The sequence below is a fragment of the Dendrobates tinctorius genome, unplaced genomic scaffold (genome assembly GCF_039654945.1).
Source record: "Dendrobates tinctorius isolate UK_male_01 unplaced genomic scaffold, ASM3965494v1 ptg000084l, whole genome shotgun sequence".
Taxonomy (NCBI): Eukaryota; Metazoa; Chordata; class Amphibia; order Anura; family Dendrobatidae; genus Dendrobates; species Dendrobates tinctorius.
Window position 1 is genome coordinate 52,363,224 of NW_027361752.1, and position 16,917 is coordinate 52,380,140.

Sequence of the window (16,917 nt, forward strand, 5' to 3'; positions counted from 1 at the left end):
GTCTTTTCTGTAGTAACATGCGGAAGCAAAACCTGGATGATAAAAAAACAAGACAGAAGAAGAATCAACAACTTCAAATTTGTGGTAATGGAGAAGGATGTTATCAATACCATGGATGCCAAGAAGACCAAACAAAACGAGCCAGACGTGTCACTTGACGCAAAAATTACAAAGCTACAACTTGCCTACTTTGGACACCTCATACGAAAGGTCGTCATGGTCGGAAGAATACAAGGAACCAGGCCAGAAGACCCTGGTGACCCTATCTAGGATTGCACAAGATCGATCATCCTACAGAGCATTCATCCATCAAGACACCATGGTTCGAGATCGCGCTAAAGACCACTAAACAATAATAATTAGTTCAGGTGCCTGATCCTATGAAATCTACTTACATAGGGCAGTGCATCTTTTTTTGGCTTGTGACCAGACGTGTGTGTGAAGGGGACTGGCTGATTACTCAAGTGATTAGCGAGCAACTATCACCAGGACAAGCGTATCCAGTTTTTATCCACCCTTAGTTTTATTTTTTATTTTTTTGAATCCTCCATACTGTTCCATAGATATGGAGAGATATGGGCTTTTTTTTTTTTTTTTTTTTTTTTTAAATTTCCCGCTATTTTTGTGGTCTTTACTAAGGGGGCATCACTCAAAGGATCCTCAGGGGCGTGTGTTTAGGCTTCTGTGCATAATTACCCTGTGAGCCACACCCTCTTCTAAAGACCATAAAAATTGCTAAATAAACAGGCTCATATCTCTGTAGCCGAGCGGCAGATTATGAAAAAACGGTGTACTTGATAGAGCAGTGGGAATAGAAGGGAAAACACAGGTTTTAATACTTGTCTAATCATGTATTTTTTTTTTTTTTTTCTAAATTAACGGCTATAGATGAATTCTTCAAAATGCAATCATTTGAGTGGGTTTTCTGTCTGAATAATTTAAGGTTTTTTTTTTTTTTGTTTTTTTTCCTTTTCTTTTGTCTTTAGTACAATTCTGATAAAGCCATTGTGGACAGCGGCACGACCCTCCTGCGACTGCCTGACAAAGTATTCAATGCAGTGGTGGAGGGGATTATTGAGACGTCTTTGGTGAGTTTTGATAAGGAAATACTCGCTACAAGACCTGGTGACTTACACCATTTACTTAAAATTAAATAAGTAAAAAAAAAAAGTTGTTCAAAAAGTTCTTTAATGCACAAATTGGAATCTTTGGGGGAATGATTGAACCTTTTGATCCATCTCGCGCAGCACCATGTATAATTATGGTGTTTGCTTTTCTGTCCGGAGATCGCGCCACGTTCTCTCCTTTACCAAACACAACACGTCACTGGAAAATACTGTCACAGACGGCGGCTCCACCTTGTATTACAAGCAGGGCAGAGCAGGGGTTTTCAGTTGTACAAGCCTGAGGATTCACCCGGATCTTATTGATCGTGCAAAAAAAAATAAAATATATTGTAAATATTTTTTTTTTTTACGTTACCGATCATTGAACTGGTCAGTGACGATGAATGAAAAATAATAGTAAAATATACACGTTATGTAATATTACATTTTTCATATTTAATATTTTTAATTTTTCTTCATTCTTTTATCCCCATTGATCACTTAATGTGAATGGTAAAGTATAAATGATTTTTTTTTACCTTTTTGTTTCTTTACCATTCACATAAGTGATCAGTGGGGATAAAATTAAAAAATATTAAATTAAACTATATGCTAAATATAATTTATATAAAATATAATTTCCGTCCTTTCATTGATTCTGCAGATTGAGAATTTCAATAACGACTTCTGGACGGGCCTGCAGCTCGCGTGCTGGGAGAAGACGGAGGAGCCATGGGCGTACTTTCCGGACATATCTATCTATCTGCGGGATGTGAACTCCAGCATGTCCTTCCGTCTCGCCATAAAACCTCAGGTTCAGTATTTTGTTTGTTTGTTTTTTTTATTATATCTGTGCAGTCTTTTCATTAGCAGACTTTAGGCCTCATACACACAATGACATTTGGGAGACGTGTAGGGTCGGGCTGACGGAGGCGATTAGGTGGTGCTGATCCAACAGGACTGGGGGGTGACCCACTTCGTGGCACCGGCAGACATGAGACTGAGACAAGGGTTGTGTCCAACAGTTCAGATTTTATTGGCCGTTTTTTGGACGACCACCGTACTTCATCACAGGATTTGTCCACAATTCACTTTTACCTTCTCTTCCTTATATTATCGTTCGTTGCGTCCTCTATGGCTCTTCCCCGCTGTGGCTGCCCTAAGCACTTTCACCACAGCGTTTCCCCCCTCTAGAGTACGTCGTCCTCCTGATACTCACGGTCTGTCTCTGTCCGCAGCCACTGTCCTTTTGGGTCACCCCCCCCCCGTGACCGTCTCCACTGTCAGTAGCTCTCTGTAGGCCTTTTCTGTCTTTCTACCTACAGCAAACTCCTCTTTAGTGAGTGCCCGTGGCTAACTGGAACTTCCAGTACCTTCCCTGACCTCTTATACTCCCCAGTCCCAGTAGCTCCGCCCACTATCACCTGACAGTAACCTTTAACCAATGGCAGTGACCTTGACCCATGGCAGTTACATAACCACTCTCTCCTACGCTCTCCACTGCCCTCTAATGGTCAAACGGCCAAATGTCGCCCCTGGCTCTATATCTCCGCCTACACTGCGCTGCTCCTCTGCCCCTCTTCTTAGGCAGATTCGTCCGACAGACCAACCTCCCCACATTCTCCCTTCCTTTGTTTATTGTCGTCCTCGACAATCTTACTCTGAGGGATGCGTGGTACTGGGGGCCTGACTCATGTACCCCGGTCTGTCTACACTCTTCCTGTCTTGACGTCCTGTCCTCTTAAATACGTCGTGGTCGTCATACTGCATGCACCCGGAAACCTGTTGAATACACACATTTTTTTAAAATAACACTTTACCATATTTGTTGCAATACGTTTTTTTTTAGACCAATACTCGTTAAACACACAACAAAGCAAGCACAAAAAAAGCAAAAAAAAAACTATTATCAGAATGAGTACAGGGGCGCTCCCCCTTCCTTTACGAACAACACCCCCACTGGCATTCCTGATACATCAGGAGGAGGGTAGGCTTCCTATGGGGACGCGGAACAGTCCCCTCTTTGTGCAACGGTGCACTGCAGTCCTGGCAATCCATTGTATGGGCCCTCCAGGCCACCTCCTGGCGGCCATTGTCTTGCCGTAACAGGGGACTCCACTGCCGTAGAGTCTCTGGGATGCCAGTACTGTCTCTATTTTGGAGGCTCATACCCCTCAGGGTAAGCAATGACGGCCACCGCATAATAGCCGCGGGGGCAATATTCCTTGTAATAGGAGACTAAATCTCCCTCCCGCGGAACCCGGCCGTGCTTGATGAAAGCCACGTTTAAATAAATTTTATGGCCGGTGGTACGATCTCTGATAAACCCGTAGCCTTTGCCGGCATCCAGGTACACCAGCCGCCCGTGTGACCAAGGAACAGGCATGGCGGCCTCCCCTTTTTCATGGAGCAGTGGCCACACCTCCCGCTCCTTGGCCTTCTTTTCCTCAATGATCTCCGCAACCCAAGCAGAGGGTCCGGTATAGGCCGCAGAGTCCAGTGGGCGGGCCGCAGTCGGGGTCAAGAACGGGGCAGAGGCGGCTGCAGTAGTTGAAGAACAGGCCGTAACCGGAGTAGCGGGCAAGGCGGAGTAACGGTCACAGGTGCTTTCGGGTAGGCTGCGTGGTTGGCCGCAGCCAGAATCAAGGCGGCCGTGGGCTCGGGTGTGTAGGCCGCAGCCATGGTCGCAGATGAAACAGCGGCGGCCGCGGGTGTCATTAAATAGGCCGTGGTGACCTGCGGCGGGCCCGAAATGACAGCAGGCTCTGGTGAATAGGCCGCGGCTGGTAAACGGATCAGCGCAGGGGCAGCCGTAGGTTGACTCCACACCGGCGTCGCCAGGCGGGGCAGATCTTGACGGTCATCAGGAGCCATGGAATCATTCAGGACCGTGGTTGCTGTAGATCAGGAAGTCAGCCGGGGAGGCTGAGGGCCAGAGTCAGGGTCCGAGGGTCTGTTAAATGCATTAGCCCTGGGGCGGGTTCTGCCTGTGATGCCGCCGGCTGAGGTGGGGGAATGCTCGCCTTCCCCGGCGTCGCGGCTCCCTGTAGGCTTTCCCGCAGCTTCTCCAGTCGCCATGAGTATTCACTCTGCCGTCTGGCAGGGCTGGCCTCCAGGCCCGATGGCTCCGCATGAGATGTATTTCCAGTTTCTCCCACTGGCGGGTGCAATGAGGTACGGACCACCGAGAATGGCTCCCAGGAGCAGGTCTCCCGGCGGTTTTCACCCTCCTGACGCCATTTCCATTCCAGGCGTCTGAGGCCACAGCAACTGCAACGTCGCATATCGTCTGAGTTTCCGAGACTCAACGGCGCCAAGCAGCTACACCCAGTCTTTTCACCAGGGGTGGGGCGTTGATCGGCCTCTCCACCATTTTCCAAGGGCCAGCATGGGAGGGTGGCTGCCTTCTGATGTAAGCCGTCCCCCCCCCCCCCCCCCCCCCCCCCCCCCAGGGGCGGATGCGACACAGTCCTGGATTGTCAGTTACGGCTTCAAACCCCTGTGTTTCTTCCTGCTGCTGATACGTCACAGCCATATTAGCAGTACGCGTTTCTGCTCTGGTTTATCTTATTAGCAGCCAGCAATCCAAAGCGCAGGTTCAAATTGTAATCCACAGGGAGCGAAAGAGAAAAAAAAATAAAATTCTTCACCCCACACAGCTTGGGGGCCTTTGTTACTTGGTGGCAGGCTTGCCACTGAAGATGTTGTATTGGCAGCAACGATCCTGCCGACTACGCCAAATGTAGGGTCGGGCTGAGGGAGGCGATTAGGTGGTGCTGATCCAACAGGACTGGGGGGTGACCCACTTCGTGGCGCCGGCAGACATGAGACTGAGACAAGGGTTGTGTCCAACAGTTCAGATTTTAATGGCCGTTTTTTGGACGACCACCGTACTTCATCACAGGATTTGTCCACAATTCACTTTTACACACGGACCCGGTACCTTCTCTTCCTTATATTATCGTTCGTGGCGTCCTCTATGGCTCTTCCCCGCTGTGGCTGCCCTAAGCACTTTCACCACAGCGTTTCACCCTTTAGAGTACGCCGTCCACCTGATACTCAGTCTGTCTCTGTCCGCAGCCACTGTCCTTTTGGGTCACCCCCCGTGACCGTCTCCACGGTCAGTAGCTCTCTGTAGGCCTTTTCTGTCTTTCTGCCTACAGCTAACTCTCCTCTCTCTAGTGAGCGCCCTTGGCTGACTGGAACTTCCAGAACCTTCCCAGACCTCTTATACTCCCCAGTCCCAGTAGCTCCGCCCACTATCACCTGACCGTAACCTTTAACCAACGGCAGTGACCTTGACCCATGGCAGTTACATAACCACTCTCTCCTACGCTCCCCACTGCCCTCTAATGGTCAAACGGCCACATGTCGCCCCTGGCTCTATATCTCAGCCTACACTGCGCTGCTCCTCTGCCTCTCTCCTTGGGCAGATCCGTCCGTCAGACCAACCGCCCCACAGACGGACCCTAAGAAAACTGTGTGCCACCATTAAAGAAACCAAATCTCTTTTCGCTGGAAGCAATAACAAATTACTTATAATATGGTGAATGTGTAATAAGTCTCCACAGCAATAAGATGTTACTAATGGCTAAGGAAAAAAAGAAGGATTAGCTCTAATAAATGACTGACGGGAAAATCCACAGCAGACTGAAAAACTATACGTAGAAAAGTATTGGGCCAGTTTGGCCGGTGGTGCAGAGCTCACTGATCAACACGGTCCTGGAATAGGAGCCACTGGGGTAACAAGTCCGTTCATGACTTTTTTTCCTCCTGAATCTTCCCCCATCAACTGTGAGTGATATTATTGAGAAGTGTAAGGAACAGCAGCAACTCGGTCACGAAGTGGAGACCCCGTAATGTTATAGAGCGGGGGGACGAGTGCTGAGGAGCAGAGGGCAGAAAAGTCACCACCGCTCTGCTGACCCCATAACTGCAGAGTCCAGACCTCCTCTGGTATCAGCACAAGCACTGCGCCCCCGCCGGGAGCTTCATGGCCGAGCAGCTGCATGCAGCCATACATCACCAAGCACAATGCCGAGCGTCGGATAGAGTGGTGTAAAGCCGCCACCACTGGACTCTGGAGGAGACGTGGTCTGTGCAGTGACGGGTCACACTTCCCTGATGGAGGAGTCTGGGTTTGGTGATTCCGGGAGGACGTTACCCCCTGACTGCATTGTGCCCCCTGTACAGATGGGGAGGAGGATAATGCTATGGGCTGTTATCAGGGGGCAGCCGCGGTCTCTTAGTTCTGGTGTCTTAAGACTTTGTGGACAATTGTATCTTCAGCTTTGTGGGAACAGTTTGGGGAAGACCCTTTCCTGTTCCCCATGACTGTGCCCAGTGCACAAGGTCCATACAGACATGGGGGGAGAACATGAGGGGCCGCACAGAGCCCGGACCTCAGCCCCATCCAACAACTAGACCAGAGATTGTGACCTCGGCCTCCCCCCTACATCAGGGCCTGACCCCACAAATGATCTTCTGGATGAAAAGGTGAATATTCCCACAGACTCCTCCAAAATCTTGTAGAAATCCAGAAGAGCAGGAGCCGTTATATCTGCAGAGGAGCAACTCCATATTAATGTCTATGGCTGTAGGATCGGGGGGTCAAAAAAGCTCCTGGAGGGGAATGTGGAGGGGGCACATTCTGTCCATAGTCCAGGGCTATAACGAAACCAAAGTCTGGGATTGCTTAAACCAGAGAACAACCCTTCCTGGTGACAATACAAGGTAAACAGGGTGGAGTGCGGTCTGCGTCACGTTCAGTTTGACACGTACCAGAGTATGGGGAGACAGATGACGTTTCCCGATGGAATGGCCAGGAACAACAAAAAACTGTGTAATAAAAAAGAATAAAGTAAATGGTAACTTCCATATTGTGTAATGTAGAAGGTGTTTTATATTATATATGTGTGATGTGGTGTGTGTGTGTGTACATGTGGTGTGTATTGTGTGATGTGTATTATGTGCGTGTGACGGTGTGTGTATTATACATGTGTTAGGTGTTTTGTTCTACGTGTGTGATGTGTATAATTATACGTGTGTTGTGTATTATACATGTGTGATAGTATGTATTATCAGTGTGTGACGTGTGTATTATGTGCGTGTGACGGTGTGTGTATTATACATGTGTTACGTGTTTTGTTCTACGTGTGTGATGTGTATAATTATACGTGTGTTGTGTATTATACATGTGTGATAGTATGTATTATCAGTGTGTGACGTGTGTATTATGTGCGTGTGACGGTGTGTGTATTATACATGTGTTACGTGTTTTGTTCTACGTGTGTGATGTGTATAATTATACGTGTGTTGTGTATTATACATGTGTGATAGTATGTATTATCAGTGTGTGACGTGTGTATTAGGTGCGTGTGACGGTGTGTGTATTATACATGTGTTACGTGTTTTGTTCTACGTGTGTGATGTGTATAATTATACGTGTGTTGTGTATTATACATGTGTGATAGTATGTATTATCAGTGTGTGACGTGTGTATTAGGTGCGTGTGACGGTGTGTGTATTATACATGTGTTACGTGTTTTGTTCTACGTGTGTGTTGTGTATTATACATGTGTGATAGTATGTATTATCAGTGTGTGACGTTGTATTATGTGCGTGTGACGGTGTGTGTATTATACGTGTGTGGGTTTTATATTATTATACGTGTATTATTATACATGTAGCGTTGTATATTTGTTCTCCAGTTATACATCCAGTCCGTATTGACTTTCCGGGAGAATCTGAGCTGTTTCCGTTTCGGCATCTCCTCGTCCTCCAGCGCTCTGGTGATTGGCGCCACCGTCATGGAGGGGTTCTACGTCATCTTCGACAGGGAAGAGCGGAGGGTTGGATTTGCCGTCAGTAAATGCGCAGGTGAGTGGGATGACTATGGCTGCTGAGGCGATTGGCAGCTGGTTCATTAGGGGATGTAATCTGCACAGATCGTGTCCGTTCATTTCCAGAATCTTTGTTTTCCTTTAGAAAATGATATATCGGGCGCTTCTAATATTCACCGATTCTGTTCTGTAGAAAGATCTCTAAATCGCACAATTCTGGACAAATAATCCTGAAATACACCGAGATTCCTGGGCATAATCTGCGTCTGGCGACTTTCTCTGGCCGCATCTGTGGTTTTGTGAATGAGGCAGAGTGGCCGCCTCCATCAGCTGTCAGACGCTGTGTCCCCAAAACGCCACTTACTTGGCTTATTTGGCGATACTTATGGCCATTATTGGGGTCCGATATAGACCTATAGGCACATCCTCCAAATTTTGAGACGTGCCTATTACATTGCCCCGGTGTGAATATTTTTGCATCTTTAGTGGCTTTTGTGCGTGGTGTTAAGGGGCGACGCTTTAATCCTCGTCCTCATTACTTGCACATTTCGTGTTTGCTTTGGCTTTCACTCCGGGAAACGACACAATGAGAAGATTTCCTGGCAATTTTTCTTTGTGATGGCCTCCTTATTAACCGCTTACTTCCCTGAAGACTTCTTGATATGTAAACCCCAAAAATGGCGACCACCTGATAGAGCCAATGCCCCGGCCCAGGTGTTGGCCTTCCTCCTATATGTCGTCGGTGACGTCGCCTTGTTTGTCCCTTTTTTATTTTATTTTTTTTTATTTTCAGAACATACAAATTCAAAAATTCCTTTAATCTGGAATCCAATAATCCAAAAATGTTGATAATCCATCGGTACTTTTCATATCAGGAAATTTTTATATGGGGTCAAAAAAATGTAGCTTAAAAGCAGGTTTGTTATGGAAGGGGATTGCGGGACATTGCAGTGACGGTGCGGCCCTAATCGTCTGTCCGTGTAGCACTGACGGTCATAATCCAGGGAATATTAGAGAAGTGATGTGAAACGATGAGATTTTCAAATCCTCTAGTAAAATTTAAAAAATGTAATTTTTTTCAGCTCATAGTGAAATATATATATTTTATTAATTTTTTTTTTTTATACATTTTTGTTATTTTAATTGTGATGACCCATGACATCAAATAAAAAGGAGTGTCCTAAAAAGAAAATACTCCACCACCCCTCCCCCGACTCAGAAGAATAACAATTGAATACATCGTATTTGCCCTAAAACTACAACTCGTCCTGTAAAACAAACAAATGCAAAAACATCGGAATGTGGAGATTAATTGATCTTGGATTACACAGGAGGTTTAATAAACTGACACAGTCCTGCTCTTATGTAATTGGAGGATATCAGCTGCCATCTAGTGGCTAAATGCTGCATTACGTGTGTGTATGTATGTACAGCTCTGGCAAAAATTAAGAGACGGCTACACAGTTTTATAAAAATCCGCTTCTCTCCATGTCTGGCAGCCATTACATTCCAGTGTCCGTTGAATTCCAACCAGAGTCCACCTCATTCTACTTAATGTGCTTCTGATTAGGTGATCACCTGAACCAAATCTTATTTAACGAAGGAAAGTATAATAAACCCTGCTGTGGTGTTCACAATCCTCCTGCAATAGGACAAGCTGGATGGCAAAACAAGTGCTAGTAATATCCCAAAAGTAATAGGAATGAGAAAATAACTTTAAACCATGCCAAAGGAGTTGAAAAGTCTTGAGTGAGGAAAAGAAGAGCTCAATTCTGGCTTTACTAGCAGAGAGATACAGTGAGCATCATGTTGCCTTCATGCTTAAAATTTGTAAGACGGCAATCCAATACAACAAGGTCAAGCAGCAGACATTGGGGACAACAAAGCTACAGACCTGCAGAGGGCGAAAACGACTCTCCACTGACCGGGATGACCGTCATCTTATTTGAATGTCACTCAGCAACCGCAGGATGGCATCAAGTGACCTACAAAAGGAACGGCAAATGGCAGCTGGGGTGAAGTGCACGGCAAGAACAATTCATAACAGGCTCCTAGAGGCAGGGCTCAAGTCACGTAAAGGTAGAAAAAAAGCCTTTCATCAATGAGAAGCAAAGGAGAGCCAGGCTGAAGTTTTGCCAAAGACCATAAGGATTGGACCATAGAGGACGGGAGTAAGGTAATCTTCTCTTATGAGTCTAGTTTTCAGCTTTGCCCAACACCTGGTCGTCTAATGGTTAGATGGAGACCTGGAGAGACGTACAAGGCACAGTGTCTTGCACCCACTGTGAAATTTGGTGGAGGATCGGTGATGATCTGGGGATGCTTCAGCAAGGCTGGAATTGGGCAGGTTAATCTTTGTGAAGGACGTATGAATCAAGCCGCATACAAGGTTATCCTGGAAAAACAGCTGATTCCTTCTGCTCAGGCAATGTTCCCCAACTCTGAGCACTGGTTTTTCCAGCAGGACAATGCGCCATGCCATACAGCTAGGTCAATCAATGTGTGGATGAAGGACCACCACATCAAATCCCGGTCATGGCCAGCCCAATCTCCAGACCTGAACCCCATTGAAACCCTCTGGAATGTAATCAAGAGGAAGATGGACAGTCACAAGCCATCACACAAAGAAGAACTGCTTATAATATTGTACGAGGAGTGGCATAAGGTCACCCAAAAGCCGTGTGAGAGACTGGTGGAAAGCAGCCAAGACGCAGGAAAGCTGTGATTAACAATCATGGTTATTCCACAAAATATTGATTTCTGAACTCTTCCTGAGTTAAAACACTAGTATTGTTGCTGCTAAATGATTATGACCTTGCTTTCTTGGCATTATTTGAGGTTGTCAAGCTCTGCATTTTTTTTTGTTCTTTTGACCATTTCTCATTTTCTGAAAATAAATACGAAATTTAGTGCTTGTAAATTCGGAGACATGTTGTCAGTAGTTAACAGAATAAAAGAGCAATTTACATTTCACTCAAAAATATAAAGAGAAAAATCAGACAAACTTTTGCAGTGGTCTCTTAATTCTTGCCAGAGCTATATATACTGTATATGGGTGTGTGTGTATATATATATATAATATTTTAGTGTGTATATAACCTGTCTCTGTATAATTTTATATATTTTTTTTCCTGCAGAAGTGAAAGGTGTGGTGGTGTCTGAGATCTCCGGCCCGTTCAGTACTGTGGATGTAGCCAGTAACTGCATTGCCCGCAACCCCCTCCGGGAGCCGATCATGTGGATTATCTCTTACACGCTCATGACCTTCTGCGGCATAGTACTTCTGATTCTCGTGGTCTTGCTGCTTCTTCCCAACAGACGTCACAGCAATGACCCTGAGGTGGTCAACGATGAATCTTCTTTGGTGCGTCACCGTTGGAAATAAATTTAGGATGGTGTTTTATCCCCCCTGGACAGCGGGATGGACCTGTCCGTGATTCCTTATGATTAGTTTCTTGCTGCTGGGAACTTTTTTTGGTTTACGAACCCGTCAGTACCAAAGCTCTCTGAGACGTGACCTTCTCTACATAACTTATTGCTGTCCTTTCCTTTCAAAGTCCAAAGTATGCCAGAATTGGCAACGTCGTACACTACTACTAACTGGAGGCACTGTTTCATTTCATCTTTTATTTTTTTTCCTCCTCAAAAAGCCATAGACCATGAGCACTCACTTACCTGCAGTACTGAATATTGAAAGAGAAACTGTGACACTGGACGCAGTGTCTCCTCTGACAGCATCATGTGATAGAGCAGGATTTACTGAGTCGTTTGATATATAGTTTTATGGGAAAATATTCTGTAGAACTTGTAATATATTCAAATATCTGTTCTATGGCTAGGAGTCCAGTGGGTGGTCCTACTCGGTGAGGGTTCCACCCACTGGACTCCCTAAGTATAAATCATGTGTTTAATTGAATAAAGGAAATGTTTTACTGAATCTATTCACATAAAACTATATATCAATGTGCTCGGCTCCTTCTGCTCTATGACACGCAGCCAACGGATTGGCAATTTTTGAGGTCCCTTTTAAAATGTTTTTTTTTCTTGGTTTTCCAATTTTTTTTCCTTCCTTCCTAAAGGAGCAATTCCTCTTTTGACCGTGTGCACTTGTGTGTTCGTCTCTCTACATTCCACATGGACTTGTCACTTCTGGTTTTCTTAGTTTTTTTTTTCAGGGATGTTTGTTCTCGGACTGTACGTGTCGATCCTCCGTGATGAAATCCGTTCATTAAAATGAGAATTGATGTTAATGTGATCGTAGGATCGGAAGGCAGTCTTACCTTCCCACCTACTTGTCTTCCCTCTATCTCTGCCCCACCTCTATTTTTTTGATGGACAGCTCCGCCTTTGTAGAGCCAGAGAAGGGCGGGGGATAGATGGAAATCAAGGGTCACTGAAATGATCGACCACGCCATGGTCGCACCTGTGCTTGGTCTGAACAGTCATTCTGTGCTGACAGCCCCTTTAATTGATTATGGAGGAAGCCATCTTGTTGGACTATAGTCAGTAAGTCTACTAGCCTTAAAGGGGCAGTGCTAAGATGAGTTTTATTGGTTGGGATATCAATGCAAAGAAAGCCATCTTGTCTGGGTTATTTTTATATATGGTAATGCTAAGATAATCACTTGGCAGCTAACACATTTACAATGTTTGAGTCTTATATATTACTTTTTTCTTACTTGTCCTTTAATTTGGATTTTTTCTTTTAGGACGGGTTAATTATTGATTAGGACATTTGTACAACACGACGACGAGCATTTCCGTTCCCAAAGAGTCAGTCAGTCGGGCCATAAATTGGCTTGTTAAATTTGATTTCTCACGACTCCTCCTACTTTACAAGTCAGTCAGGTAGGCGGGGCTTTCCATGTAAAGTAGGATGACTGTTGATATTTTAATTTGCATAAGAGGTACCTAGTTTGTGCAAATGCCCTATTTTAAAAGGAACCTACTTCTAAAAGAAAATTCTGAGATGCCCCCCTAACCCACCCGCTGGGACTGACCTTTAACCCTTACCCACCCGCTGCCTGTACTGACTCCACACCCACTGGGACTGAGCTTTAATTCCATGATGAGAGTTGTAGTAGAAACTAATGTAGTTGGTACGAATGAATTGTGCACCTGATTATAATCTGTGTACTGCTTTCTTGCTGCTCTCATGCTTCGTTCTTGTTTCCGTTTTTTTTTTTTTTTTCTTTTGGTTGCCTCCTGGTAGCCATAAACCAATATATAAATATTTTTTTTAAAACATTTTCGATTAATTGTGCTCTGATTTTTAAGTGTTATCACTGCAATCTGACACCTGGATGTCTACTCTTGTTGTATTTATAAAACTGTAAATGAGACTGAACACACGATTAAACCAAAATTTATATCTAGTGACTGCGTCTCTCATTATCTATTAGTAACTACTTTTTGGGCACACAACAGTTTAATATGCCCAGAAACGTTCCCTATTATTCTGCTCTGTAACTTGCCATCCATTACATTTCAGTTGGCATTTCCTCTTTATTAGCATTCTGCCAGCTCTATAGGTGCGGGGATATACTTTACCATCACTTCCCACCATTGTTGCATCTGTCAATGGCTTTCTTGCCCTGAATTAAAAAACGCACCTCGCTTTTATTCCTATGTACAGTTTGAGCAGAGCAGGAGACAATTCTCTGCCTCCAATTCCTGTAGAAAGGCAAAGGACACTTTTGCTGATCGTATTAAATAGAGTAGGTTCATGACGCCTGCTGATCAAGCGTGCAACTTGGCCGGTATGAGTAGATGTGGAGTCTCCGAACCCGCTCTCCTTCTGATGTGGAAGTGAGCAATTTCATTAGCTCCACTTTCTTCCCAATACGGAAGTAACTGGTGCTACACAGCCCCTATAAGACTAGCATGGCAAAACAACGCCTTCCTGCCTTGATTCTAGTCCTTAATTAAAATATGCCACTTGTGACTGCAGACGTGGAGGCACTTTATAACTCGATTCAATATCAGGATGGCTTAAAGGCAGTGAGTTGGTTCCTTCAATCTAGCAATGTGGACAAATCAATGGCAGATTTTCTTATCACCTTGTTAAACTTTGTTTTGACCCATAATGTTTTTACATTCAATAAAAATTTTTATTTACAACAGCAGGGAACAGCGATGGGGGCAGCTTGTGCCCCTTCATACGCTAACCTTTTTTTAGGTTATTGGGAGTGAGAAATCTTCCAAGATGAGACCATCCCATGTATTGATAAAATCCATAAATGGATACGCTACATAGGTATTCTATTTATCTAGGAGGGATCAGTAAAGGATTGAACTACATTAATAGAGCGGCTTAATGCCAATAATTACAACATTAAACTGACTTTCAAGTATGGCAAACAGGTTGATTTCTTGGATTTATCACTTGCAAGAGATTCAGAAGGATATCTATCCACGACAATTTTTAGGAAGCCAACAGCAACCAACTCGCTCCTTGAAGCTACATCTTCACATCCTGGGTCTACAATCAAGGGTATTCCAATAGGACAATTCTTAAGGTTAAGAAAGATCTGCTCTGAAGAGAGTGAGTTTCTGAGACAGTCCTAGCAATTGAGAGCACCGTTCCAAGAGAAGAGGTTATAATCCATCGAAAAATTAAAAACGGATTCCAAACAGCAAAAAATACGCCTAGAAATTCCCTTTTATATTAGAACCAATCATTGCATCAAACTGAGACAACACAGTAGGAGGTTATGTCTTATCACTAATTTTCATTCTCAATAGTATGATTTTAGAAAAATTGTCTCTCAAAATTAGAGCATTTTATTCACAGACCCTGTTTTTAAAAAGAATTTTACCACCAGTCCCTTCAATTGTAGCCAAGCGCTCAAAAAATTTACGTGACCATCTCGTTCAGTCGTTATGAGCCAAAAAAAACAAGAAGAAATTAATAGTGCGAATAATGCATTTTTCCCTGTGGACTAAAGCTTGCGCCAATTTGGTAAAAAGCAAAAACTTAAAATCATGATGGCTCTAGAATCTACCAGATATTGAAACGAATAACATGTTCCTCCAAAGGCGTCATTTATCAGGCAAAATGTCCCTGTCAGAAAATGTATATAGCTCTTACAAGCCGTGAATTAAAAGTAAGTTCCAAGGGAACGTTGTTTGGAGAAGGCGAGGACGACAACAGATGACTAATCTTAAGACACTCCCGAAACAACATTTTAAAAAATTCCATCAATGTAACCTTAACCTCCTCAAAATTTGGGGAATTGATCATGTCCTAATGGGTTTTAGAGGGGGGGGGGATTTTGGGACGATATTAGCAAAAAAGGAGAGTAGGTGGATTTTCCAATTGGGCTCTCTTGCACCCCAGGGCCTAAATGAAAACTTTGGTTTAAGTCCTTTTCTTTAATTTAGAAAGAGTATTTTTTTGGGGGGTTTCGAGTGAAGGGTACCCATATTATTAGGGTTCGTTTAAGACGTCGAAGTTTGATTTTCAGATCTATCTTCAATTTTTTTTTTTTTTCTTATTATGTTTATAATTTTACAATTTTGAGTATACTATTTTTAATTCAATTTAGTTGATGTATACTTGCTCTGCTTCCAATTGTGAGGTCATCCATCGTGTGATGTGGAGATCGCTATTTGACCTTACCGAGCAATAATGAAAAGAAGAAACCGAATAGCGAAGGAGATAATGAAAGCACCAATGACTATCTCCAACAGAGATTTTCTGGACTTGCTGATAATATTCGCACAGGCAAGAAAGATGGACAAGTTTCGAATTTAGGTCTCTAAAAATGTCATATCATTTTCACACATATCATTATTTCTTATTATCATATATTATACAGGGGGTAAAAAAGTATTTAGTCAGCCACCAATTGTGCAAGTTCTCCCACTTATAAAGATGAGAGAGGCCTGTAATTGACATCATAGATAGACCACAACTATGAGAGTCACAATGAGAAAACAATCAGTCGCAATCCGTCAAAGTTTGAAAAAACGGATTGTGAAAAACTGATGCGACGGATCTGGTTTTTTTTACAGATCCGTCTCAGCAGCTGTAGGGGTTAAATTAAAGGAATAGAAATTATTCCGGGAATGCTCAGTTTTAAGAAACGGAATCCATCGCCGGATTCCGTCTTTTGACGGACAGCGACGGATCCTGCGCCCATAGGCTTCCATTATAGCCAACGACGGGCGGCGCTGGATCCGTCTGTCCGACTTTTCGACGTAGACAAAAAAACGTTCCTATGTCCGTTGTTTCCGGCCGACGGACAAAGAATGTCTGACAGATCCGTCGAACGACGGATGAAATGTGCGGCCATCCGACGCTAATACAAGTCTGAGAAAAAAAACGGATCCAGCGGCATCATTCGCTGGATCCGTTTTTTTCAAAAAATGACGGCTTGTGACTGATGACAAAAAACTGATGTGTGAAAGAGGTCTTAGGTCTCTTTCACACTTCAGTTTTTTGCATCAGTTATAATCCGCCAAAAAGGCGGACAAGCGGATCCGTTCTAAACTGATGTGAACGGATGGCACAGGATCCGTTTTCAGACGGATCCTGAAAATGAAGAAATTTAAAGGAATCGCTGGCGAGAGAGAGAGAAAATTTTTTTTTTTTTTTTTTTTGTCCGGCACCCAGAAAGAAAGTCGGGTTAAATCAGTGTTTGCAGGATCCGCCAGAGGAAAAAACGTTACAAGCTCCGTTTTGAAATTTTTGACGATGGTGACGGACAGCAACTTTTGGCGGATCCTCACAAAAAACGGATGCAACGGACAGCAATCCGTCACAATCCGCCATTAATGCAAGTCAATGGGAAAAAAACGGATCCTCAAAAAAAAATTGAGGATCCGTTTTTTTTCAAAACCTGGCGGATTGTGACTGATTGTAAAAAACGGAAGTGTGAAAGAGGCCTTAGTCTTCACAAGGTTGGCACACATTGTTTATGGTATGTTGGCCCATTCCTCCATTCAGATCTCCTCTAGAGCAGTAA

At 44.0% G+C, this 16,917-nt stretch overlaps 1 protein-coding gene across 1 annotated transcript in view; it reads left to right on the forward strand.

The window, feature by feature from the left end:
• The window catches only part of BACE2 (beta-secretase 2), a 41,057-nt gene extending 27,734 nt beyond the window's left edge, over nucleotides 1–13,323 (forward strand). The window contains exons 6-9 of the mRNA XM_073584701.1: nucleotides 987–1,088; nucleotides 1,771–1,920; nucleotides 7,817–7,985; nucleotides 11,086–13,323. Coding sequence (XP_073440802.1) covers nucleotides 987–1,088; nucleotides 1,771–1,920; nucleotides 7,817–7,985; nucleotides 11,086–11,333 — 669 coding nt within the window. The 3' untranslated portion in view covers nucleotides 11,334–13,323. The remainder of the gene's footprint in view (nucleotides 1–986; nucleotides 1,089–1,770; nucleotides 1,921–7,816; nucleotides 7,986–11,085) is intronic.
• The last annotated feature ends 3,594 nt before the right edge of the window (nucleotides 13,324–16,917 follow it).